The sequence below is a fragment of the Centroberyx gerrardi genome, chromosome 3 (assembly GCF_048128805.1).
Source record: "Centroberyx gerrardi isolate f3 chromosome 3, fCenGer3.hap1.cur.20231027, whole genome shotgun sequence".
Lineage (NCBI taxonomy): Eukaryota > Metazoa > Chordata > Actinopteri > Beryciformes > Berycidae > Centroberyx > Centroberyx gerrardi.
In genome coordinates, this window is record NC_135999.1 from 20471600 (window position 1) to 20498567 (window position 26968).

At 42.0% G+C, this 26968-nt stretch overlaps 2 protein-coding genes across 3 annotated transcripts; one reads left to right on the plus strand and one right to left on the minus strand.

Annotated features, from left to right (window-relative positions):
- Window positions 1–144: 144 nt before the first annotated feature.
- On the plus strand, window positions 145–14357 carry LOC139923193 (putative ATP-dependent RNA helicase DDX17). 2 transcript variants are annotated; one of them, XM_071913914.2, is made up of 13 exons: window positions 145–383; window positions 875–1034; window positions 1162–1258; window positions 1526–1659; window positions 3354–3419; window positions 3538–3679; window positions 4450–4610; window positions 4786–4958; window positions 5144–5254; window positions 5418–5479; window positions 5812–5871; window positions 8530–8763; window positions 8942–14357. In XM_071913914.2, the coding sequence occupies exons 1-13, from the start codon at window positions 331–333 to the stop codon at window positions 9424–9426; spliced, it is 1938 nt and encodes a 645-aa protein (XP_071770015.1). In that variant the 5' UTR covers window positions 145–330; the 3' UTR covers window positions 9427–14357. The 2 variants fall into 2 exon arrangements, with proteins under 2 accessions (XP_071770015.1, XP_078138938.1); XM_078282812.1 differs by lacking the exon at window positions 5812–5871.
- Window positions 14336–26921, minus strand: LOC139923188 (ADP-ribosylation factor-binding protein GGA1-like). Its single transcript, XM_071913906.2, has 17 exons — window positions 26879–26921; window positions 25862–25946; window positions 24616–24691; window positions 24317–24415; window positions 23652–23775; window positions 22639–22739; window positions 22312–22392; window positions 21290–21427; window positions 21047–21128; window positions 20371–20481; window positions 20019–20162; window positions 19350–19414; window positions 19025–19215; window positions 18439–18698; window positions 17597–17766; window positions 16581–16691; window positions 14336–16105 (listed from the first exon to the last, which is right to left on the minus strand). The coding sequence occupies exons 1-17, from the start codon at window positions 26919–26921 to the stop codon at window positions 15995–15997; spliced, it is 1992 nt and encodes a 663-aa protein (XP_071770007.2). The 3' UTR covers window positions 14336–15994.
- Between the last annotated feature and the right edge of the window lie 47 nt (window positions 26922–26968).

Below are 26968 nucleotides of genomic sequence, written 5' to 3' on the forward strand. Positions count from 1 at the left end.
ATTCACCATTATTACTTTGCGGAGTTTTGTACGTAATGTCCGTTATATTGAAACGAAGCTACGTCAATATTCTAGCTTGAAGTTACGTCGAGAAAGAGGGCGAGACGCCAGAGTCCAGAGAGCGAAAGCAGTCGACGACGTGACGCATATCACAATTGCCAAACAAAATCCCTATAGCTTTTCATGCAGGCTTAAAACCGCCAAGTTTAGCTAAGAGCCAACAAAGTCTTAGTCTTTTGCGAAGGCCAAGGCTCTGCTTATTCTGTAATTTGCTAAAGACAACCCGGGTTCTGCAAATTTTTGGAGAAGGCTAGAGTATTTTTCGTCAACATGAGAGGGAGTTCCTCGTATGGGGACAGAGATAGGGACCGTGGACGAGATAGGTAAGTTAAGGCATGAAAACAATCCACATATTCTTTGTTCTTGGTTATAACGTTGAATTTCCTTTAATGGATGCATGTTGCACAATGTTTTTTTCAACAAGATAAGATTAAAGGGACAGGTACTATTAAGTTTTTCTTCTTCCTACTCCTTTTCGGTCATATGTCTGTGCATATTATGGATATATGTATATAAATGACATTAGAGTTGAATATTTTGTGTTTGTAATGTACATGTACATACTTTCTTATGCTTGGCTTGGATGATTGTGGTACACTGCCAGGAACGAAATATCTATCTATCTATCTATCTATCTATCTATCTAATGTGCAAATAACTACAATACTGACACAGCAAATGTTAACATCCAGTTATAACATCCGGTATAAAGTGAACAAACATATCTAAAATTACACCTCCCTCCGGTAAAACTGGAGCCTGCTCTGCTCCAAGATGAACTCACTGTGCTCCTGACCTCCTGACCCCTCTCCAGGCCTCGGTTTGGCTCCATGAGCGGTCGAGGCGGCCCCCCACCCATGAAGTTTGGGAATCCAGGGGACCGGCTCCGCAAGAAGAAGTGGAACCTTGACGAGCTACAAAAATTTGATAAGAACTTCTACGCTGAGCACCCAGAGGTCCAACGCATGACTCAGGTAAACCACTCTCTCTCTCTCACTCTTTCCCTGCATGTCATGGCTGCATAATAAGCCAGACTGTTTGTGTTTGTCAGTCTGTCAGTGTCCAGCATGTATTTTATTTCTCTGTCACTCTCACATCCAGTATGACATAGATGAGTTTCGCAGAAAGAAGGAGATCACCATCAGAGGCTCTGGCTGCCCAAAGGCTGTTACCAGTTTTCACCAGGCACAGTTTCCTCGTGAGTAAACCAACATAGATTACACCAATTACAAAATCTGCATAATTAATATTCGGGAACCATTATGCATCATTCACACACTATAGTATCTTTTATGTAGTTGCTAAGGACTTCAAAATGTCTCATACTCTCTTCATTGCAAAGTCTAAATGACCAGTTGCATTATTTGTAAAATGGGTTGTAAAAAGACTAGTGGTATATTTAGAGGGGAAAGTAATTTATAAGAATGTAAAATCTTCCTGTGTGTTCCCCTCCCTCTTCTGCCAGAGTATGTGATGGATGTGCTGATGCAGCAGAACTTCAAGGAGCCTACAGCCATCCAGGCTCAGGGCTTCCCCCTCGCCCTGAGCGGCAGAGACATGGTGGGAATTGCTCAGACTGGCTCCGGAAAGACGCTGGCTGTAAGGATACCATGCCAATCATCTAGTGTGATGAAACATTATTGATCCCCATGAGGAAATTAGGTTGTTGCAGCAGCAAAATTCAGGATTCAGGAGGGATTAAGACAAATAGAATATAAACACACAAATAGAGTATAAAATAAGCAATAAAAACAGTTAAAAAACAAGTAAATATAGCCACAAGTGACCATTAGCAGGGTCCAAACCCATGGCCCAAACACACATAGATGCCTGAGATATTGCAGTTTGCAAAATTTGTCTTCACAGCAACATTATATAGTACGACCAAACGTGAACTGACACACTTTGGAACCCCTTCGCAAATATGTCTGTGAAGTTTGATTGCTCTAGCATTAAATGTTTAGGTTTATGCATCTTCGCTGTCAGCCTCATTTGACTTGACCAAATGATTGTGTGTATCAGTCTCTGTGGAATAGCCATGATGTAGGCAGTTGGAATATGTTGTGTGCAAAATTTGGTGGCAGTTGGAGTAATTAAAAGAAAAAACAAGTGTCAGTGCAAGGTTGGCCTGGAGGTGGCACTAGGGAACACAGTCATATGCGGTCTGACCCATCTGACACACATCCCAAACATTTATGTGAAGTTTGGTTTCTCTACCTTTTAAGCGTATAAATATTATACTTCCTGTTTGCACATCTTCACATCTCTTTGGAATTTCAAAAGTCTGTGTTGTAGCTGTAACGTAGGAAGTCCAAATATGCTGTGTGCAAAATTTCATGGAGATTTGATTGAGTTTGTGGGAGAAATGGTGAAAAAAGATTCATGTTGAGTGAAAGAAGTGATTCTAGACTTCAGGAGTTACTAGCCAATGTGTAAAGTGTCTTGTTATAGCACCACCATCTGGCTGAATGGTGTAGTGGGGGAGAGTTGAAACCCATCCACCAAACTTGGTGGCTGTGGGACTTTCTTTCAGTCAATGATCTCCAGATTGTTTTAAGTCAGAAAAACAAAAATAACCAGTACAATGTAAACAATCGTGGTGTTCTGTAAACGTATGCTGGTGTCAATTTAAACACATTGTCTAGACTGTATTGGTTAGAAATATGGGGGAGGAGTATGGATTACTAACATTTACTCACAGTTGTTACATACAGCTGTTGCTAGCAGTAACAACTGCTTAATTAATGATGGATTACTAAATTAGAAATATGTGCGATATCCCACGACATACCTGTGGTGTACACACACTAACTTGACATATTTAGCAGACACACTAAAATACAGAAAAGCCTTGATTCACTAAGATATTGTATAGACACACACACACGTGTGCAGAGGCTTATATGCACAATTAAACACACACACACATACACACACACACACTTGGAGCAAACAGTTGCGGGTATCTCTCACTCTCTAGAGCATAGACACATAATGCATACTGTGTGAGCGGAGACAGCTGCACAGAAAACCTGATGTTGAACTGCACTTCTACATTGTTGAAGACAGTCTTATATTTGTATCCAGCATTTTGAAACCAACAGCTGGGCAATGATGCTGGTATAAAAACACAAACATGATCACTGTTTTATTCATTCAGTACATTTTATATGCATTACATTACATTACATTATGTAATTTAACAGATGCTTTTGTCCAAAGCGACTTACAATAAGTGCACATATATATGCAGGGTTGTGATTTTAATCTTTGTGTTTCTCTGTTGACTGCAGTATCTTCTTCCTGCTATTGTGCACATCAACCATCAGCCCTATCTAGAGAGGGGCGATGGACCAATTGTAAGTATAAATGCAACTAATGTTGCCAGTTTGGATAGAGGTGTCTTATCCAAATCATGCCATCTTTGTTTGGGCATATGTCAGTCTGTAAAACCCAGCCCTCCTCCTTTGTCCTCAGTGTCTGGTTCTGGCTCCAACCAGAGAGCTGGCTCAGCAGGTTCAACAGGTGGCGTACGACTATGGCAAGTCCTCCCGCATCAAGAGCACCTGCGTCTATGGTGGAGCACCCAAAGGACCACAGATTAGAGACCTGGAGAGGGGTGGGTATGGTTGTAGACAAGTGAGAATTAAGAGTACGCAATAGACTATTCCAAATAATTTGAGTATCAATTAATTAATAATAAAACCTGATCACAGTACGTCAAATATCCTGTTCATTAAGGCTTTATATGTTTTTTATACTTTAGAACGATTTATTTACTTTAAAAGTGGGTATTGAATTTTATAATTGTTTTTGGAGCCATAAGGACTTAGTATAAGTCATGGCTGGTTGTCTCATATCTTTCTATTCTATCCCTTCTGTCAGTTGTATTTTTAAAGGAGTTTGTTACTATACGAGTGTGGTAGTGCTTTCTAGGTGCTCGAGTGGAGGGGGGGTGCATGATTGGAGTGAGTGAAACTATGTTGACGTTAAAATCTCCACCTGCTAACACCAAAGTGCTGTGGTAGCACAGTGTTGTAACTAAGATAATCTCTGAACAAAATATTTACTTAATGCGTTGACTTAGCCACTTCAGTTAGAAAATCACTGAGCTACTTCCTGGTATGTGAATTAGCTGGCTCATGCTTGTGTGACTAATACCGTATTGCCTGGTGTATGAGTGCACATTGTATTTCCCTTATTCAGCGCTCTGAGGGTTCTGTGTGGCCTAAAGAGCACATACCATAGTTGTCCCAAGCAGTGCACATTGCAAAAAACGTAGCACATGATCGAATGAACAAACCAACGAACACTTATTGAGGTGCTTCTCCTGTGCATCCAATAATGTATGGACCTCTAAGTCTAATGCTGCTTTTTGTGTGACGCTAGGTGTTGAGATCTGCATCGCCACACCTGGTCGCCTCATTGACTTCCTGGAGGCAGGGAAGACGAACCTGCGCCGCTGCACCTATCTAGTGCTGGATGAGGCCGACCGCATGCTGGACATGGGCTTTGAACCGCAGATTCGCAAGATAGTGGACCAGATCAGGGTAGGAGAAAGTAGTACAGTAAAGGCACTTTAAGAAACTTGTTCAAGTACCATGACTGTTGAATGTAAAATGATAATGTAGACTTACTAATGTAGAAGTATTTTGCAGCTAAGCCCCCACAGTTTAGCAGTAAACCAACTGCGTACTCTCTGTGTTTCTGTCTCTTTCTTCTCAGCCTGACAGACAGACCCTGATGTGGAGCGCCACCTGGCCTAAGGAGGTTCGGCAGCTTGCTGAGGACTTCCTGAGGGAGTATGTCCAGATTAACGTTGGCGCACTGGAGCTCAGTGCCAACCACAACATCCTGCAGATAGTTGATGTCTGCATGGAGACTGAGAAGGACAACAAGTAAGGAGCCAATAGGGAGCTATACAACCTATGGTAGTGAGATTATTAGCTGTATGTCCTGATCATCTTACTAACTGTAACAGGTCAAATAAGTATGGCCTCTTCCTTTCACACAGCCTAAACTCTGAGTTCAGTGTTGCTGTTGTGCCATGAGTTGACTGTCTTTCTGTCTTTCCCTGCCTTAGACTCATCCAGCTGATGGAGGAGATCATGGCTGAAAAGGAGAACAAGACCATCATCTTTGTGGAGACCAAGAAGCGTTGTGACGAGCTTACCAGGAGGATGAGACGAGACGGGTGAGAGAGCAAGACGTTTAGAGATACTGAGACTGTCTGTATAAACCACATCACAGTTCTGAAACATGAGTCTAGGATGAACTACTCAGATGTATGATATAGACAGGAAGCCTACAAAGTGTCTTTGCCATTCTTACAACTTCTTTGTGGTTTTGTATTCTAGGTGGCCAGCCATGTGTATCCATGGAGACAAGAGCCAGCCAGAAAGAGACTGGGTACTCACAGGTGAGTGCTTATAGTTGAATTCCTATAATACTCTGCCATTTACAGTACTTCCATCCTTTTTCGTTTGCTGCTGTGCTTCATGTCATCTTGTCTGAATTAATATTGTTCATCTTTCATAGCGGAAGAGCCTGTGGACAGTACAGAATATTAAAAACACATCTCTCCAAAGACTATTCACATTACAAGATTTCATTATTCACACAAACATAGCTAATATCTAAGGAATTCTGTGAGCATAAAAAACTTACCAGAGATTTTCAAAATTAGTCTTTTTATTCTTGATGTCATTTGTTTCTCTAATATTGCTACTAATATTTTGTTCAATTCCACAGAATTCCGGAGTGGCAAAGCTCCTATTCTAATTGCCACCGATGTGGCGTCTCGTGGTCTGGGTATGTCTCCTCACATGCATATGGATAAGGCTACACAATCTCTCACATAATTTTCTCATCTCTCCTTTCTGCATTTACTCTGGATACTTTTTACTGTTAATAATACTTTTAGTGTATTATACCTGAAGGACTAGCACAGTCAAATTTATATATTCAAATACAAATGCAGCTATTCATTTGGAACTTTTCTCTGTAGTCTGAATTAAGATTGCAATATTGGCTTGACAAATAGGTAAGTATACAGGACACTAAAATTGGCAGAGTTGAGAGAGTAACCATACATTACTGCGTACACATACTTGGCCAATTGATACTGACTTCTGCACAGGCCAAAAAATAAAAATAAATAAAATAAAACAGGTAACAGGTAGTAGTAATAATAGTTTACCAAAACGTGTAATAGTCATAATCGTCAGGTCATAAGTGACACAATACTGAATAATTCACATTCTCACATATAGTTTTTAGCACTATTCGATGCTGACATCATGTGGTGATACACATGGGATAGCATGTATACATGTATATCTACATTTCTTGCACAACATTAAGGGTAAAATTGTGTTCTGCTGCCCATTTTCCGGTTGAAATTATGACAATGTGATAATTTTTATATAGGATATTGCGGTAAGGATTTTCCATAATGTACAGCTGGTAAAACATGTATTATTGCTCTTAATTGGAAGTCTGAAAATACTAACCAAAAAATACCAATTTGGATTTAGTGATGTAACAGGAAATGAATTGAGCACATTGTACAGTAGGACCCCCTAACTCTAGATAATCGACAGTTTAACAAACTGTGGCGTCCGAGATGGAGGCTCTCAGGCCTTCTGGTCCACCGTGGGTTTACAGTCTGTTTCTTGTTACTGCAGTTAAATGCTTCCTACAACCGGGGCTCTTTGGCACGCTGCCTGAAAGGAGGGGTGTGGGGGGCAGATGCTCCTGAGAACCCTTTCTCATGTCTCCTTTACGGTGTCAATACAAATTAAATGATGTTGTTCATATTATACATTCCTCCATATATGAATAACAACTTATATTGATATTTTTCTGCAAAAGGTACATAATGTTATATTTTGCAGATGACAGTTGAGGTATCCCAGGTCCACCGAGAAATCAGGCAGACTGTTGACTAGTTTCACCTCTAATCTGTTAGCAGGATAACTCTGCAAGTGAGAAGGGGGCGGAAGTGAAGTAACTTTGACTTGCCAAGCTTCCTATGACTGTATCCTTGTTCTTTTTTCCCCTCTTCTCCTCTCAGGGTTTGGCAGCAGTAACAGGCAGTCTGTGCTGCTGTCACTACCGGGGCTTCTACCCCCTCAGTCACATTAAAGTAGAAGCTTGGCTAGTTTTAGAGGGATAAGGCCCCTCCTATTCTCCTTGGGTACCTAAGTTCCCCCCTGCCCGCCCGCCCGTCCGTCCAGTAGTGTCAGAGTTTGTAAATCCAGCGAGCTCTCCTTGGGACCAGCCTGAGGGGCCTGTTTGTCTGCCCATCGGTCCGTCCAAAAAGCAGACAGACAGGGGAGAGAGAGAGTTAGCGGGGCTCGTCTGGATCCAGTCCTGGCCAGGGTCTGAGGAGGGTCCTGCAATGCGGCGAGAGCAACAGAACCAGCCATTGTGTGTCTCTCTCGAGGTTAAAAGGTTCTGCTCCCGTCTGACGTTGCCGGTGTGCGCAAAAGTGGAGGGGGGGAATCCCATCTCCCTCCCCCCTCAGCCCCTCCAAATGAACCAGGACTGATCAGGGGGTGACTGGCTACCTTTGTAAAAACAACATGAAGGGGGTAAGTACCTCACCACCCCTTTCTCTTATCTCCACCATGAGCTCATCATACATTCAGGTACTTCCATCTTTCCCATATTAAAGTCACAGTGCAGCACAGCTTTGTCCCTGCTAAGTACAGGAACTGTTTTCGTCCTCCATCAAGTGCTCCTTATTGTTAGGTAGCATTCATTCTGTTATTTAGTAGACTGTAATTAATAAAATGGCTTCCCTCTGTTATGATGGAGGGGAAAAGGGAGACTTATTGATCGGACTCAGCAGTGCTGTCAGAGCCCCATGTCTTCTGTAATAAGAAACAGACTCCTATGTTCTTTCGTTTCAACCCATAAAACAGTTCTATCTTTGTCCATACTTGAGTGTGAAGTTTATCAGGCCTAAACATGTTTAGCAAGTTAGTTTCCTTATACTTTGATGTCAGTGGCTATAGATCAAGTGAGCATGAAACCCTGAAGTCACGTTGGATCTGACGGTTGTATTGGACTTTTACAATTTCTCGTGGTCTTTAAATGAAGTGAAATTTAAAAGCAAAGATAAAATGTAATTTTACTCCTCTTTGGATGTGTGAATTTTTGTCATACTTTGTGTTTGAGCAGGTAAGTTTTTTGTGTGCAGGTTCCTGATTTGTTATCCAAAATATGTTATGAACCTATTTTACCTTCTTTATAGTAACAAAATAATAATTGTAATTAAGTAATAGTAAGAAAAAATAATGGTAATGGTATATATAAATTGAGAAATAGTTGCTGTCAACCCATCATTCCTTGAAGTGGAATACAAATGAGCAATTCTTCCTTTTCGTAGCTTTTTCTTGGTTTGAAATCATCATCTTTCTCCTTTCTCCCATGCTGTAACACCCATGGCTCTTTACCCAAAAGACGTGGAAGATGTCAAGTTTGTAATCAACTATGACTATCCCAACTCTTCTGAGGATTACGTCCACCGTATCGGACGTACGGCCCGCAGCACCAACAAGGGCACCGCCTACACCTTCTTCACCCCGGGGAACCTGCGGCAGGCCCGTGACCTCGTCCGAGTGTTGGAGGAGGCTCGGCAGGCCATCAACCCTAAACTGCTTCAGCTCGTCGACTCGGGCCGCGGGGGAGGAGGGGGTAAGGACAACTGCTAGAGGGTTTTCACTTTCAAACACAGCAGTCAAACATAGAATGGAATAGATGGGAAATTTTGGAACTGGGTCTATAAATGTGAACAGGAGCGCTACAGATCAGCGTAGTTTGAAAAGGATACTGCAGAGTTTTCTGATGCAGCATGCTTTTCTGCTTGTTACAGGTGGCAGAATGCGTTACCGTGGCAGCAGCTCCAACAACCCTAACTTAATGTACCAGGAAGAGTGTGACCGGCGCATGCGCTCCGGCGGCGGGGGCAGCAAAGACGGCCGCAGCGGCTTCAACCGTGACAGCCGCAGCAGCCGGGACGGAGATCGCTCATCTTCCTCCTACAGGGACCGCAGCCGGGACGGCAGGAGCAGCTACAGCTCCGGTTCAGACCAGTACCAGAGCTACAGCGGGACCGGGGGCTACGCCTCCAGGAGCGGAGGCCAGTCCAGCGGCAGCGGAGGTCAGGATCAGTCGAGCCAGCCGCAGGGTCAGTTTGGCCAGCCTCCTCCTCCTCCACCCGCAGGGGGGCCCCAGCCTCTGATGGCTCAGCAGTTTGCCCCGCTGCAGCCCCCGCTCATGGGCTTTATAGGGCAACCGCCGTACCCTTTTGCTCCTCCACCCCCTCCTCCTCCTGGCCCGCCACCTCCCCGCAAGTAGAATTAGCGTAAAGAAGCGTAAAGTTATTAGTAATACTTGGTGTTTTTAAAGTGTTTTTACTCTCCAACTCAAAGAGGTGGGAGTTGAAAAGGCAGATTGTTGAAGAGGTAAGGGCTTTGTTTATATTATATTCTTTTCACATGACCCAGATATGTGGAATTCTTTGCTCTTCAACATATTTGTCTATAGAAGAGGGAAAAGAAACCCAAAACTGTTTGGCTTTATGTTTCAACATAGACTGTCATTGCCACAAAGTCTAGTGCAGTTGCTCTCAACCATGTGCCGTGGAGGGCCAAGAGTCTGCCCGTTTTCATTCCAATCAAACACTACAGCGGATTTCACCAATTAGTTCCCCCTCTCTGGTTGACAGTGTATTAACCAGTGAAATCGCTGTATTTGCGTACATGAGGTGGCCAACAGCTTTTATCAATAACTAAGAGTGAAATGGCACTTATTAGAGGAAAAGAATGCCAACCAATGTGCTGTTTAGCAAAATGAGGGTAAACTGGGTACTTGAGTAGAGACAATTAGTGATATGGAGCAACTATGATGTAAGTGTGAAGTGAGGTTCATTGACCTCCTTCAGGGACCTCATCACCCCATTAAACTTAATAAAATTCTCTGAAAACAGTTGATCTCAAAAAGAAATGTATTCTTATGTCAATCAGTCATTAACCCATTCAGAATACCTCTCTCTTCACAAGTAAAGGCAGAAATGTCACAAAAATAATCTTAAAAACTAAATAATAAAAAATAATCAAGCACTTTATGTAGTTATTGGAGAGAGACTTAAATTTGGACTTAAAGTGGAGTCACCAATTGAAATAGGTTATGGAAATGGAAATTGCTCTAATTTGCATATGCATAGTGACAACAAAATGACCAGTTAGTCTTATGTTGATTTTGGGTTTCTTTTACCTTAAACACTGAAACAATGCATCTTACTTTGTAAATCTTAACCCCAAGGCTTTTCTTACTTAACCAATACATACTTTTGGGGGTAGAATTTAAATGGTATTTTGATCTTAATGTTTGACAATTTGTGTAATTTACTGTTGCACTAGGTTTTGATATTTTTTCAGTCATGCATCCCCTTTTTTCCCAGTCCTGTAGCAACTCAAATCAAAAAGTGCTTCACGTGGTTCTGTCTATACTTGTAACCATTTAACTCAACTATCTTTTTAATACGCAAATCTATGGAGCAAACTAATAATTGTTCATATATGGATCATATTGAGGAAATTGGCATTTGTCGCTTGTTTCATCCTTCATTCACTAATCATGTTCTTTTTACAATGCTTAATTTCTTATTAAACAGAATTTGAATGAAAACTGTATTCTCTACTTTGCAAGAACCTATCATTGACAGAATTCATGTCAAATCCCCACAAAAAGAATAACTTTATTTCCCTTAAGTACATATTTGCAGTACATTCTCAATCTCTTTCCAGCAATATTTGTTTGCTCTTTGCATATTTTTTTTGGCAAATATACATAATTGCATGAACCTTTTTATTTACAAAGTCGGAGCAGAAATTGGAAAAGACATTGATGTGGGGGAGCTGCATAAACTCCCTCACAAATCAGGTGAAAAAAAACTCAATATACATTCTCAATTGCTAACACAGTTTGTGCTATGGTCTGTTATGTATTCATTTTCTAAATAAGGAGCCAGTTTAGTTGATTAATACACTTTAGGTCCAGTTACAGCACAACATCGGTTATAAGTTTGTTTAGTTACAGTTCCCTAACCTTTGTTTTTCTGAGGTCCACTTCAATTTGTCTCTGGTTTTTGTTTTCTTCTCGTCAGTCCTAGTCAAGTCGACTCAATAAATGTATTTGGGAAATGTATGAAGGCTAAAGTGTGCATGTAAATGTAAATAGTTGGTTTATAGCCTATAGAAATGTATGTACCCCTATTACTAAGGTTAATGGTACTGTCCAAATACTATTTATTGCCGTGGCTTAATCTTTTCTTTCTTGTTATTTTGGCCGAGATGACCAACGTACAGTGTGTAAAGTTCTCATGGAAGTAAAGAAAAAGACCTAGGAGAAACTTAACACTGGAGTGATGCAGCTTAATTTCTCCACTACAATAACTGGAACTGCTGGCTACCATCCTTTTTAGTAGGGTGTTTACATCTTAACAACCAAGCAGCAAATCATTTTGATGTCAGAAGAGTGGAGTAAGCTGCCATCAGGAGAAGGGCCGCCATGGGGCCTAAATAGCAGCGCCGGGTCACCAGGCACATAGAGGAGATGACTTCGAGAGGCAGCAGTGGGATGAGCCCCAGCCACCTCCTCTGCCTCAGAACCAGGAGGCCTACGTTCCTCAGTCCCCTGCCCAGAATGAGCTCACGGGGAGGGTCTGGTCCCAGTTAGCTGTTCCCAAGCTGGAAGATGATGACAACATTGAGCAGTACTTGATCACTTTTGAGCGGCTCCTTGGCGGCTTTGCCGTAGATGTGCTTACGTTTGTGAAAATTAAGCGAAGAAGTTATTTCTTTTAAGTAAAACACTGAGGTTCCCCAGAAGAGGCATTTTTGTCTCTGTAAGAGCTTTCTTAAGGGTGAACCTGGCAATACCTTTGACCTTGTGTGCCCCTAAATGATGAAGCTTGAGGCAAACTAAAGCCAGACATACAGTGGGAAGGCTACAAGACATGAGCTGCCTGTCTGTTTCAGGAGAAAGACTCAAGAGGTGTTGCTGTTTGTGACAGTCAACATCCTGGTGGTTGGATTGTTCCCGGTGGGGGAATGGAGCTGGAGCAGGCAGCTCAGGTGCCAGTCAGTGCAGACCAGGATGCTCGGTGATGCTTTATGCCAATACAGTACTTTCCACTCATGATGCTGTAAAAGTGAGAACAAGTAGGAGACAAAGATGTCAAGAGTTGAAGGGAGTATTGCTATTGAGCCACCCTCTGACTTTAGGATGTTGCAGCAGCAGAATTGCTCACAGACTATTTTGAAGCAAGTGTTACCTATGAAGCAAGGGGAGACAAAAGTTCCTTCCAGGGTTGGCTATGTCCTGGGTCTGCTGTACTACCGGTCTGAGGAGTCCACGTCTGAACTGCTGGTGGTACCACAAGAGGGGATCTAGGCCATAGTATACCTTTGGCAGGGCATTTGGGAGCTTCGATAGGATTTCCAGCATGTTTACTGGCCTGGTTTGTACACTGAGGTACAGGATTACTTCTGAGCTTGTACAAAGTGTCAGCTTTCAGGGGGTAAACATGCTCCAAAGTTACCCCTTCAGCCACTGCCAATTATGGATGTTTCCTTTAGCCACATAGTCATGGACATAGTGGGTCCACTAGAGAGAATGGAGGAAGGGAACAGGTTAATTCTAATGGCTTGAGATTATGCTTGTCAGTACCCTGAAGCTTTTCCCCTTAGGAACATAACTGATGAGCGAATAGCCTGTACGCTTTTAAAATCAGTTTCTAAATTGGGTATTCCTCCAGAAATCCTAACAAAGGCAGGAATTTCTGGCCAAACACGCTCAGGCATGTGTATAGGTTACTGGGAGTGGAGAGCATTCGGACCAACCCATACCGTCCGCAGACTGATGGTCTAGTTGATGTTCTCCAGTCTGGGAGCCACCCTGGGGAAGAAGCTGGCTAGTGTTCCTTCTTTTATGCTGCAGACGAGAGAGAATGAAGCAGGCAGCTAAGCTTGTGTGCAGGAACATGGAGAAGGTCCAACAGCCAACAAACCTGGTTTGACCAGTCAGCCAGGGTAAGATCCTTCAAGCCAAGTTGTTCTACTCCTTCCCACAACGGAGAACAAGCTATTGGCCAAATGGCAGGACCCCTATATTATCCCAAAGAAGCTGGGGCCCACCACCTATGAGATACAGATGCCAGAGAGGAGAAACCCCAAAGAAGCATTCCACATCAACCTGCTGAAAGCCTGGAGGACCCAGGAAACTCCACCCAGTCAGCAGCTGTTTGTGCGAGCAATGGAGGAAAAGGATGACGTGCTGAATGAGTTTACTCCTCAAGCTCTGCCACTCTTGACTTCTCCCACCTCTCCAAAGTTCAGAAGGAAGAGCTAGAGTCCATCACTCCCCCAGACTTGTTTGAGGAGAAGCCAGGAAGCACTGATGTGGACATCCACTGGAAGAATATTACTCCAATCAGACAGAGAATGTACTGCGTCCCAGACAGAACGGTACCTGCGTCAATAGAGTAATTGAACCATCCACCGGTGAATGGAGCAGCCCTGTGGTTCTTGTGGTTAAGAAAGATGGCAGAATTTCCTTCTGTATTGACTCCCACAAGGTAAATTAAATGCTCAATCTCATTTTGACGCAGCCAAGCCTCTCACAGCCTTGAGAATTCACATTCACAGCGGCTTACTTTGATGAAACTCTACACAGGAGTTTCCAATCCACTCAAACCATGACAGACTGGAAGGGGGTGACAAAGAGTTTTTGTCTCTCATTTTTGTTTGCTTTGCTTAAGTGAGCTGTATAAATGCTACAAGCTTAAGTCTCTGCAAGTAAATGTAAATAGTTGGTTTAATAGCCAAAAGAAACTGAAGTACCCCATTATTAAGGTTAATGATACTGTCCAAATACCATTTATTGCTGTGGCTTGATCTACCTAGTGTAACTGGCTGTGGGAATCAATGTTTGCTGCAAGTTTTCTTTATTATTTTTGGCCAAGATGACTAATGTATGTTGTATAAGGTTCTAATGCAAGTAAAGAAAAAAAAAAGAGCGCTGAAACTATCACTGAATTGATGCAGCCTCATTTCTCTGCTTCACAATACCTAGAACTACCAGCTACCCTCCTTTTTAGTAGGATGTTTACATCTAAAATTGGACTGCAGAATTCACTTTAAAATAAGTTAGTGTATAAATTCAGTAACCTTTTCTTTTGATACTGAATCCATGTTACCTGCTAGTAAAATGATCCTTCATGATTACATTTTTTGTTGTTTGTTTGACCTAAGATGTGATCCCAGACCAGTAGTCCAACAACTTTATGAACTTTATGCCCGTTTTCCTCATTTGTTTCACAACTTGATCTTTTCTATGAGGGACGTGAACTTATGAAAACAGAAACAAAATGAATCAAACTAGTTATTTGTATATAGATGTACAAAGCAAAAGAAAAAAGTTTCAGCTCAGGCACATATGGCAGAATCGAACTGGATGTCAGCAACTCTAACTAAACTCTCTTTGGGTCCATCAACAGTAGAAAGAAGGTAGCAAATGAGAAAGGACAATGTAAGGGAATGGTTTCATGTGCAAAATTCAAACAAAAGAAGTGCATACAAATTCAGGTTGTGAAAAAAAAATAAATCTCCCAATTAAAATCCTGAGTGAAACATGGTGTAGAAAAATTTGTTTCTATTCTTTTGATAAGAATAATGGAAAGTGCAGAAATGAAAAGCTAAATTTCAACATTTTTAAAGGGGCGGAGTGGCAAATATCCAGTGCCCTTCCTTCATTGTCACAGCGTAGACACATATTCCCCAACTCAAGAGTCACGAAACAAATGGAATTTTGCCTAAACATTACACAAATAATAAAATCAAGACGATACTTGAAAACAGTACTAAGTCCATGAAGCTGGTCAGCCCCCTGGAAACAATAATTAGGTCCTTCGGGTCCATTCCACAGTGCTGTTTACCATGCAGCTTTTCTTATCAAGTCATGTTAGATGCATTCATAAATCCAATCTGATGCTCCATTGGAACACAGGGAAAAATATATATATCAGATGGCAGATACGATGATCGGGGTACAAAGTCTCAAAAAGTTAGTTTCACCGTTTCCCTAATCAACACTGCCTTGGACGTACATATTACGCACATATTATTTTCAGTATGTGATGGAGTGGAGGGTGGTCTGCTGGTAGGTTTAGCATGATACCATTTGACTACCTTGAATGCACTGCGTGCAGCAGTGCATTCCTCCTTGGCAAGAGTGCACTCTGAACATTCGGAGGTTAACACTGAATATACAGATAGAAATTCTTGTAGCGCTCTAAATTTAGGACATTCTGGTGCTTGGAATCCCAGGTTAAGAAAGCACCTGATATTTGGATGCTTTAGATCAAGGGTTGGGCATTAAAAGCAGAAATAATGTCAGACTAGGCCACCAGCTGTCAAATGTAATGCACATGGGCCATTTGAAACGATTGTGCAGCAGTATGTAAATCAGTCAGAGAAATGCACACATTCAGCTTTAAAAAGGCTCGACTTGCTTTCTCAGAACTCACTGCATTGATTCAATGTTTTGACAGTTTGTTTTATGTCATAACAGTAACGGGTTGGTTTGATTGTATTAGATTTGTATGAAGAAAACAAATACAAAGTGAGTACAAAACACAGGAACATGATGAGATGATCGAACAAGGACAAGAAGGGTATGAAGGAAGGCACACGGTAGAAGCTGCTTCCCAAAACCGAGCTCACATCAGTTTGCGTTACCAAACCCAACTTTCAAACCGTTAAAATGTAAAAAGGCCATCTTGCCTTGACCAGTGATTAGGGGCAACTTCAACCTAAATCTAAAGGAAGCAGCAGATCAGATGACAGGATGTTGGTCGTTCTCACTAAAGATTCCCCCAAGTGTTTGGAGGGGGGAATTGGTCGACATCCCCAGATTCATCGTACGATTTGTCCCCCAGATTGAATGTTAGCTTGTATCGCAACCGCACCTTCTCCTGAAAAGACAAGACACCAATGTTAATCCAATGTTACATCACTAGCAGTGAATGAAACAACACAACCTGTATGCTCATACAGCAGTTAGTTTACAAAAGAGAATCAGATACAAGTGCCAGTGTGACCATTTTCAGCATATTCATGGTCACTTTAGGTTTATGGAGTTTCTGTGTTCAAATGTGAAAATGTGGACTGAACTGAATTACACCAGATTTATAACCATCTACAAAATCAAACCTCTTTATTTTTAAAAGACCAAAGATTAGGAGCGCTACTTGGTACCAGTAATGTCCATGGCAGCAAGAAACAGGTGCTCTTCAGAATGGGTATTTCAAAGACCCTCTTTGATTTTAATACATTCTCCTTATTTTTACGTTTTACTTGAAAACTTGCACATATCAAAGAACCATCCTGAAGTGAGCCCAACGCTGGCAGACAGACAGGAGAAGATGGGAGGTAAATATAAATATTTACCTTGTGAGGGTTGGCCAACAGCAGGATCTGTGTGATGGCAGCCGGAGGCAGGATGGGGTTGAAGGCTGGGAGCTCAGTGCCAGACGGAGGCTGCAGCTTCACTTTCATCACCTAGAAACACATGTTTGCACACAAATGAAAACTAAATCAACAAGTGATGAGCAAATAATTGAGTAGTCAACAGATACACGTTCCGACTGACTGAACCTTTCTTTGCGTAGTCGCAAACATTTACATTTTAGACTTTTAGTTGACACTCTTATCCAGATTGCCTTATAATAAGTGAGTAGGTAGGGGCTCAGTGTCTTGCTCAAATCCACTTCACCAGGTCACATGGCTGTTTTAGGATTAGACCAGAGACTTTCTGGTTTTGGGATGGTGTCCCTTTAACTAGCCTACCCTGTCATCAGTGACCCTGTTTACACTTGGTTTTAAAATGCGTCTTGGGCAATCGGATCACAAGTGGACAGCCGAGACACATCGCCGTTTACACCTGTATTTATCATGCGTCTCCAAGGTGTCCAGCTGACCACTTGTGTTCAGATGTCGTTACTGCCTACGTCACTTCCGCTAGAAGGTCAAAGGGCCCTGCGCACAGTTATTAAGTCAGTCTGTCGCCAGACAAGCGCCAGATTTGTTTAGCACAGGCTAGCTAAGAAAACAACGTTTCAAGAACTAATATACATGTACGGGCTATTCCAACTGTTGAGATTGACAGGACCGTTGGTGCGCTGTCACCAAAACAACCACCACGTCCTGCATTGATGACGTATTTTCCTGCTACGTCCTTGTCGGGGACGCATCAGGATGCATTAGCGTTTACACTACAAAAGATATGTGGTCAAATGCGTCCCAGACCACCTCGGCAAGTGGTTTGAGTGATCGGATCACAATGCGTCTTGGTAGTTGTTTACACTTGTATTTAGCGCTGTCCACTTGTGATCCGATCGCCCAAGACGCATTTTAAAACCAAGTCTAAACAGGGTCAGTATGAACAGTAGAGATAATCAGCCTACCTTGGGTACAGCGGACTGGAAGCGGATGTTGGTGACAGGAACAGGAGCCGAGGACAGCATGGAGATGATCACCACCAGCACGTCAGGCCGCGATGGGGGACAGTCCCGGGCAAAGTGGAACAAAACTCGCAGGCTGTGTTTGTCAAATACAGTCACTGGTAATAAGCTGCCTGAAACGCACATGTGCAGAGAGAAAGAGAGAAAACAAGAGGATGAGATATAGGGGAATAAAGGAAGGTTGAATACAGTCAAAATCAAGTTGGGAAGCTGCCAGCTGGAGATAAGAAACTTCACTCCTCTATAACTGGGTGCCATGAAACTCCCTCATGGTGTGGTAAAAATCACTTTGCATAAATCATGTCTGTTCCCATAATCCTCTTCAAATGCAAATGAGTGTCAATGATGTCAAACAATGGGAGAGCACATTTCTGGGCTCATCATCCATTAGTTTTCATGGACTGCTGCCATACAGTGACATACAATAATATACCTGAATCTCTTGATGGTCGTAAGACAAAATATTTTAGAATAAATCACGTTGTATAAGCAGTGCTGCTATGTATGAATGTAATATGCTAGTTGTTAATGATAACTAGCAAGTGTGTATAAGTAGGGAGCCAGAGAGCTGAAATCACATTCAAATAAATTTATAATTGCTTGGGTCTACATATCAACGGCAAAAACATGTCGTACTGTACAGAATCTGCACTCGTTTGATTCTCTCAGTGGGAAGAGAGACAGAGTTTGTAACAGCATGATATTTGCACAGATCCACCGTCCATAACATGCATCCACTCATTCATAAACCACCTAAATAAAGGCCTATTTGAGCTTGTGCTTACTAGGTTTGATGGATTCCAGGGGCATGGACACGTCGGCTAGAGAGATGTTGTTATGAGGGTCAGCGGCCGGCGATGAGCCTTTTCCAGGAGCTATGAGGCTGGGACTGGAGGTGAGGAGAGGCACAGGCTGCTCTGAAGGGAAGGCCAAGCTTGGAGTGGGAGTGGGAGTGATGGTCGCACTGGGAGCAGGACTGGAGTTGGTGCTGGACTTGGTCTGTAGGTCTCGTAATGTGGGTCTGGACTGAGGCTGGAGTTTATCCCTGTGAGGGACAAGCAACAGGAATGTGATCAAAGCACAGAAAGGACAGAAAACATTGATCTCCATTAGAATTACACAGAAGTTGTATGCATGTCAAAAAAACAACCCAATCCTGAAAAATAACATGCCTCAACAGTGCTGCTGTGTATTACATTATCCTTTTCAGGGTTATTAAGTGCATTAAACTTCAGCTCAATGATTAATCAGCATTGGTTCACGTCAAACTCTTAAGCAATCCATGGCAATAACAAATACAGCCGTACTTCCTTAAGGCAGCAAATGACTGATAGGTTATTAGCTAAACATCCTACAGTCCAGTTATCTTACCATTTGACCTGCTGGCTCTCTGGAGGTAGGGACTGCTGTAGCAGGGTCTTCCCCAGGAGGTCTAATTCATCCAAGGCCTTGGGCGGAGCGGCGGGGGCCGCTGCCGGTGGAGCCTGCGGAGTCTGGACCACAGCCGGTAACAACACCGCAGCCGGGACCGCTGGGGCAGCTGGGTCTACACTGTCAGAGGACTGGAGAGACCCAGCAAAGGGTTAATGCGAGTGTGTGAGGAGTGTAGACAGGGGAGGGGGGGAAGATGATGTAAAATGCTTTGAAAATGAAATCAGTGTCTGTATGTGAGTGTGTGTTTTCTTACACCTCCCACCTGAAAAGTGTTGAAGTCTCCTAACTGAGGGGTGGGGTTGGAGTTTGGCGTTACTTCATTCAGGCCTAAGAGGTCAGAAACAACATAGGTTAGCTAGTGTGGTAGCAAGAGAGAGTGAATGCCTTGTTTTCACAAGCTCCGTTCTGTCCAGCTGGGGCTAGTTGCTGTCTCAAATGTTTTGGTTTGTGTCTCCAATGATTAGCCAGCAAGCCAAAGAAGCAAGTTTTGAAAATAGCGAGCACATCTCACACACCACGAATTAGCATTTAGTTTCAGTACTAGAGTAAGAGAACTGAAAAAAAAAAGGAGACAATTTACATTTTCATCAATATTTTTCTCCCAATCACTTATTTTGGGAAACAGTTATAAATTGAATACTAGTAGTAACTATTAAAACTGAATACTGCTGCTACATTTTCAACAATATACTGGAAGCATCCGATTTAAAACAAAAACAATCCCTCATGTCAGAGCTTGTAATAAGTTGGGTCAAATCTGGCTTGGGTGTGAAATGCATCTGGTTTTATCGTGGCCCAGCCAAGTGTGTCCTGGTTCTGGAGACGCTGGTTTTGGGGTTTTAAGCCCGACAGGCAACAGGACGGCTTCACCCTGGCCCGTGGAAACAAGACATAGCTGCACTGAAAGATCTGGAGAAGGAGCTGTGCTTACCTAGTGACATAAGCTCGTCGTCCAGGAGGCTGATGCCCATTTCTTGAGACAGACTCTGCAGGCTGAGGCTGTTTGGGTTGGAGGGGGCTGTGCTGGGTGACGTGTTCAGTCCTGCCAGGTCTAGGAGCGCAGTGCTACTGCTGCCTGATTGGGACAGAGAATATCCATCTGTGATCTTAAAACTATGTATATCAAAGTCTATGGAAACAAAATAATTTGTTATACTGATAAAGTTTAGTAAATACTGATGGATGCCAAATCATCCTGCGATTTTCACGCAGTGACCTTGCAAACCCATAAAAACACACACACACACACACACACACACACACACCCCCACACAGGCACCTACCTGGTAGCGAGGGCATGGTTATGCTGTCTCCGTTCACCTCCTCTCCCTTTACCAGTTGTCTGTACAGGTTGATGACCTGTGTCAGGCTGTCGTTGGCCTGCAAGATATCCGCTGCAACCACAAACAGTCTCATGAAACTTAGACTCGAGTTAGAAAACTTTGAAAACCTTTCAACCACTTTTTTGTGACTGGATGAGTTGATCTGGTAGCTCAGTAAGATAAACTACAAACCAGTAAAGAAAGAAGCCACTGTGGTTGCATTGTATTCTCAGTTTAACATGGCAGGATTTGAGACTGTCACTGATTATACAGATTTAATTATTATTATTATACATATTATACAAATATACAGCTCCAGGACTGAGCACTGTTGCAATGTTCAACTCCAAAGGGTGCAGGTGGCATCATGTAAGCCCCACTCTACCCCACTCTAATACAACTGAGAAACCCAAATTCACAGGTTACACAAGCCACACATTATTACAATCGTGACAAATTAAACTCTCTCATTACAATCTCATTACTTGAGCTGTTAGCGATACCAAAGAGGTTGGAGTGTCTGTCTGCAATGTAATCAACTTAATGGTTCCGTAATGCTCAAGAGTCCTGTTCTGCCTTACATAATGCCTTGCATAATACAACAGTACTATCAAAGTAATGATGTCAACAATCTTACCTAAGGCTTCATCATTATCCTCTGTATCACTGGCTAATCGGAATAGTGTGGGCCTCATCTTTTCACAACGCTGGTAAAGATCCTGCAAATACAAACCTGATTAGTGACATGCATACACCCAAAAAACGACTACGACATGAGATTTTGTGTGTGTGTGCAGTATCGTTGACCTCTAGTGAGTTTAACACTGCAGTTGATGCGAGTTATGCTGTGCTGTTGGGTTCTGTGCCGAGCTCTGCTAACCTTAATGAGCTCCTGGTTGCTCTGGGAGCAGCTCTCCTTGCTGTAGCCCTCCAGCAGCTGGCTCAGCAGGCTGACGCTCTCCTTCACCTCCTGGATGGCGTTCACTCGCTTCGACACTTTCTCCATGCGCTTTTGGTCCTGGACAGGAAGGGGAAAGACAGCAGGGTCTTAGCACCCAGGATCCCTATGTATTGTCAGTCTCAAAATTACATACTTTTTCTGAATTTAGGTTTGATTTGGGTCAGTGTTCATCAAGGTGATTATGCTACAAGTGATACAATATGATGGTAAACAAGGCCATATTACAAGATTATTCTTCATCACAACAAATATCACGGTATGTGAAAGGACAGTGGGTCTGCAGCCACAAAAAATGCACACACCTTTTGTGCAATTCCCAAACTTTTCAAGACCTGTAAATTATCAAATTGATTTCTTTTAATAGTTTTGTACTAGGAACTCCAAGTACCATTATCTTGTTGATGAGAAACAGCAGACTAGGGCTGCGTGATTATAGCTATAATGCTGACCCTACTTTTGCTTGATTTTGTGATTATAGATATGATGATTACAAATCATGATGATTTTGGGAACATAATTATTTTGTTGCACTTTTTGCATCTTCACCATATTCTACAACAGGTGTTCTACATGAAAAAGAAATTTAATGTTTCAAGATGGCAGACTTCAACGACTATTCATTCAGAACCTAAAACCTGATGTATGATCAGCCCCAAGTCAGATCCTCGACTATATGTTGTATATTCTACTTTCCTAAGTCTGTTAGGATGCTTCAGTGTTGTGGGAGTCTAAGTACATAATTCACACCAATACAATCAATCAATACAACCAATACAAAGTAGGATTCATGTGTATTGTGATGCTTCATAATCAATCGGGTTGTGCTTGCTGTGCAGTTGGTGGGCCAACACAGATACAGATGGATGTGTGTCTGCGTGTGAACACACACACACACACACACACACACACTAGATACTCGTTAAACAAAGGCTGTGACTCACCTCCTGTACCATTTCCTTAATGAGCTTGTTTGCTGCTCTTAGATCTTCAGGGTGAGTGCTGTTCAGTAAGCGAGACAGCATCTATATAAACAGGATAGAACAGAAGAAAAGGAGAGGAAAGAGAAGGGGAAGAGTGGGAGAGGGGAAATGAGGTAAACCGGTGAATCCCCCAACGATTTCCCCAGTAGTTTTCATTTCAAAGGATTAGATGGGTAAAAAGGTGTATTAGGATGACTTTCATAAATATGACATGAAAGCAACACGATATGCAACTCCTTCCTTTTGTGAACCTGTTGAAGATGTTCTGTGCTTCTTCATCACTCTTACCTTGGATTTCTCCTCATCCTCAAAGATGGCGCTCTTGGCTCTGGGTGGAGGAGGTGGGAGGAGCTTGTCATCAGGAAGCACTGGGTCCTGCTTGACAATACCTGGAAGAGAACAAGGACACCCATTCACTTAACACGAATAAACAGTCTGTCAACAGCACATCCCCCGTTTCATACAGTATACTGTATATAGATCTCAACTAATACAGAATCCAGGTCACCATTCAGACTGGTAATGAAGAGCTTTGTTTTAGTTGTGGAAAGTGAAATTAAAAAGAAGGAATAGTGTCAAAAGGCCTGGGTGTACATTGGATATTGGTTCTAAAAATTCATACTTTTTTTATCCTCTTGGGAGAATTAAATTTTCATTATGTGACAGTGAATTGTTTTCTCTCAAACATTTGTAGATGCCACATCTGATAATCCAATATTTTAAAGCTTTTCAACACCTTTAAATCTATACTGATACCAAAAATCAATATGGTCAAGACAGGCATCGTTCTTTAATACCCAAACCTACATAAACATTGGCTGCACTGCAGTACTTCAGGGCCGCTGTTGCAGCTTGCGTGTAAACTCCCATTACTAAGATCATACTAGATTCAACGAACTATGACTAAGGATGTTAGTCTTGTGCTGGTGCCACATCATCATAAAAACGAGAACTGATACTATGATGTACAAAACACTATTTGTTAAAGCAATATAAATTTGGGGAACTGAAAAAAACATATAATTGAACCCAGAAAATCAGTCACAGAGGCATTCATAAATCAAACTCTATATATTGAATGCATAGAATAACACCAACATCAACAAAGGCTAATAGACACTGCTGGCCAAACTACTGCTGATGGACTTACCACAGCTTTTACAATTAACATCAGTAACAGGTTAAATGGCTGCTCTCTTAATTAAACTTTATTCAGTACGTATTCAGTAAGTTCACTGGGGTGTCTTATTTGGATGGGGGGTGGGGGTAAAGTTCAGTAGATCACTCGACTGAGCGCTCACCCTGTTTTTTCAGCATTTGATAAGCGTCTGCTATCTTGGTCTCATCCGGCAGCCCCACCATCCAGCTGTACATCATTTCCAGAACCTTCTTCTTCACTGGTTCTGGAGCCCGGGAACCCAAGTACTGCGGAGGAGAGGGGATTAATGGCATTGTTTTAGAGAAATACTGTAAGTTCCTGCTCCAACAGCAACTGAAGTAGAGAGGGAAATACAGGCACTTGGCAACTCTAAAAAGTCAGGAGGAAGCAACTGTATTGTATTCATTTTGTAAGAAGGTCATCTCACATAACCTGGCATGTTTTTTTTTTCCATTAATCTAAAGCTGCATGTTCACAAAAGAGATTATTGGTACATTAAGTATAATTTTTACTGTCCCATAGCACAAAATGAGCATGATATATCTGCAGGGATTTGATAGGGTTGTTGATCAATACCAATGACTCAACAATTACTTTGCCAGGTGCTGAGAGTTCTGGCTTTCAAAAATCACTTTTGGCCCAATAAAAGTTTACAAAACCTCTAAATGCCATTATTCACTCGATAACAGTGTTTTACAATCTCAAACCAATGCAAAAAACAATAGTTCTGGATGTAGGGTAGGTGCCCAAATGGTGCAACAACATGAACCACAACCAAAAAAAACAGTTATGGAGGTCAGTCAGTACCTTGGGGGAGACCACCTTGATGAGCTCGTTGAGGAAGCGGAACTTGCCCACTTCACTGTGGAACCGCTTCCCACAGTTCTTCATGCACGTCTCAAGAACCTGGGGAAAACAATGATTACTTTGAGTTTGTTGGTCTCATGTTTGTACAGACAAGCCTTCATTACAATAAAAATAAAGCTAGATGACATGTTATGTGGCCTTTCGCAGAGCTTTACGGCTGTTAGTCAACCCACATAAGCCACTCAATTGCAGCTTGTTTTGATGGAGAGTGGGCTTGTCTAACCCTAACCCTCTCTTACCGTAAGCGCTTGCATAGCCTCCCACTCCTGAGGCGACTGGATTTTGTGGGCCAGGAGCCTGGTTGCAAGCTGGGGACTGATAATGACAAAAGAAAGAAAGAAAAGAAAACAAACCGTAACCCTTTCTTCATTGACTGGAAGCTAACAAGACTATGCACATAGATTTTTCCACATACAGTCGTGTACAAGACATGTATTCAGCCCTTTGACTTTTTAAATTCCATAACTTTCTATGAATGCATGACTGGAGTATTATTTATATTTTTATGGAATGGAGTACATAAATCCATCACAAACAATCCACAAACAAATAAATAAAAGGTATAAAGGCTGAACACAAAATGTGACTGGACCCTTGCCATTAGGGTTCTGAGACTTTGAAACTAGCTGCAAATCAGCATCAAATTTGAAATCACTTCTTAAAACCTTGACCTCCGTTTTAGGTTTTACTTTCTGTACTGTGTTTCTTGCTTTGCTTACATTGCCTTTTTACTTTTACTGTTAAGTTTAGCTTTTTTTAAACTCCACTGAATAGCAATTTGTAACCATTTTGAAAAGTGCTATACAAGCAATATGATTATTACTGTTATTATTATTATTATTATTATATTATTATTATTATAAATAGCATCACATACAAGGCCTCATGAGATTATCACAGCAGAAGAAACATCTGGCCAGCCTATCTGATAGGCAGCAAGGAAAATAGCGGGCCAAAAGAAAACTCTTTCCATCCTATCAGCTTGATGGATGATCTTTGGGAGTTTCTGTTCGTGTTGCAACCGAACAGCTGTATCATTAACAACAGTTGGAGCCCTGGAGCATTGTATTGTTAAGTCATGTTGATGCAGCCAAAGCAGCTGCCAGGCATAAATTCATTAAAAGTGTAACAATTTACTGCAATGCCACCTGGCAAGAATCATTTCCCAGCATGTCAGCAAACTGTCTATGCCAACTACAAGCTGGGCAAAAGTGACAAGCTGGTTGCTACTTGCTTGCAACCTCAACAGGTAAACAAAGCTTCTTCGAAATTATTTTTTCATCTTAAATGTGATTTACATGACAGCAGCTGGTGCATACATACAAGTGGTGCACTAATTAGCAAAATGTGAGGCAAAACACCCTAGGGGCAAAATCATTATCAGACAGAGGGTTGAACATGTGTCATGCTGTAGCTCATTATGTGAAAAATGTAAAGCTGGAGAATACTTTTTTGAATGACAGCAACACTCGTTCACAGTCTCACCCTTCTGGTTCATTGTTGAGCTGTTCACAAAAGCCCTTGATACTGTCCCAGTCAGCCTCCTTGTTCAGAGGGTTGGTGGCATTGTCTGTGGGAAAGGAGAAAACAAATTAGAAAGACCACGACCAAAAAATGGATGTTGACCAATTCACATTTTCTCTATACCCCATACCTGCAAATTGCCATCTATAATGTGTAGTTTAGGGTTGCTAAATGCAAGAGTGTTTAAATTTTTACTTTAAATTTAGTGAAAGCCAACTGTAAAACATTATTCTCATGTTATTCCTGATTGTGATCTGTTCAGTATTGATTTGTGAATTCGTCTCTCAGAGCTGCACCATTAACAAGGAATGGGGATCAACTTTGTGCACATAATGACAATTCACAGGTTGATTTTACAGGTACTAAACCTGATGTTAAACCTCAGACGTCCTATAAGCTGCTCTCAGTCTCTGATTATTGTCAACAGAGAAGTCCCAGCTTGTTTACATTGTGAAGACCACTGGTTCTCTGATTTCTAGCTCTGGAAGAGAGTTGTTCATGTTCGCAGAAAATGATTTAAGGTTATAGGATTAAAGTATGATTACTGGTTTGGGGTGGACTGTGGTTTAAAACATATCATCGTCACCAAGTGGCTTGGTCCTCAAGGAAAAACCATAGCTAGCTAGGTTAGCACTTAGCTGGATATCAGTGGGACTTTTAAGTTTAGCGAAAATGTCAATGATGTTTGTCTAGTATCAGTAATAGGCTATGTTAAACTGACAGCAATAGACATATTTTGAACACAGTAACCATAGTTCATCATTGTAACGGCGATGTGTTATTTGACTGAGTTTGTTCCATATAGCGAAATAATTGCACTTTTTGGTTTGATGACATTCGTTCTCTTGACTCGTATAAAATCTTTTCCGCGTGGACAGTCTGACAGTAGCGAATGAAAACTGTTAATATAGCTTCATTGCGTTAATGTAAATCACATTACGTCCTAAAGTAATCTTATAATACCGTATGGTGACTTACTGATGCGAGACTGCAGGCTCGCCTCTTCTGAAGGCACCGCCATCTTTCGGGAACTCCGAAGACTCAGGTGGCAACTATCGCGTTACTTTG

Bases quoted from the DNA above. Each gene is read 5' to 3' on its own strand.
- LOC139923193 (XM_071913914.2), top strand. From the start codon at position 331: ATGAGAGGGAGTTCCTCGTATGGGGACAGAGATAGGGACCGTGGACGA. The intron at 1,660-3,353 runs GTAAGGATACCA...TGTTGACTGCAG, and splicing joins GCTCCGGAAAGACGCTGGCT to TATCTTCTTCCTGCTATTGT. The intron at 5,480-5,811 runs GTGAGTGCTTAT...TCAATTCCACAG, and splicing joins AAGAGACTGGGTACTCACAG to AATTCCGGAGTGGCAAAGCT.
- LOC139923188 (XM_071913906.2), bottom strand. From the start codon at position 26,921: ATGGCGGTGCCTTCAGAAGAGGCGAGCCTGCAGTCTCGCATCA. The intron at 22,393-22,638 runs GTAAGAGTGATG...CTGTTTATATAG, and splicing joins AGGATGAGGAGAAATCCAAG to ATGCTGTCTCGCTTACTGAA. The intron at 17,767-18,438 runs GTAAGCACAAGC...TGTGCGTTTCAG, and splicing joins CCTGGAATCCATCAAACCTA to GCAGCTTATTACCAGTGACT.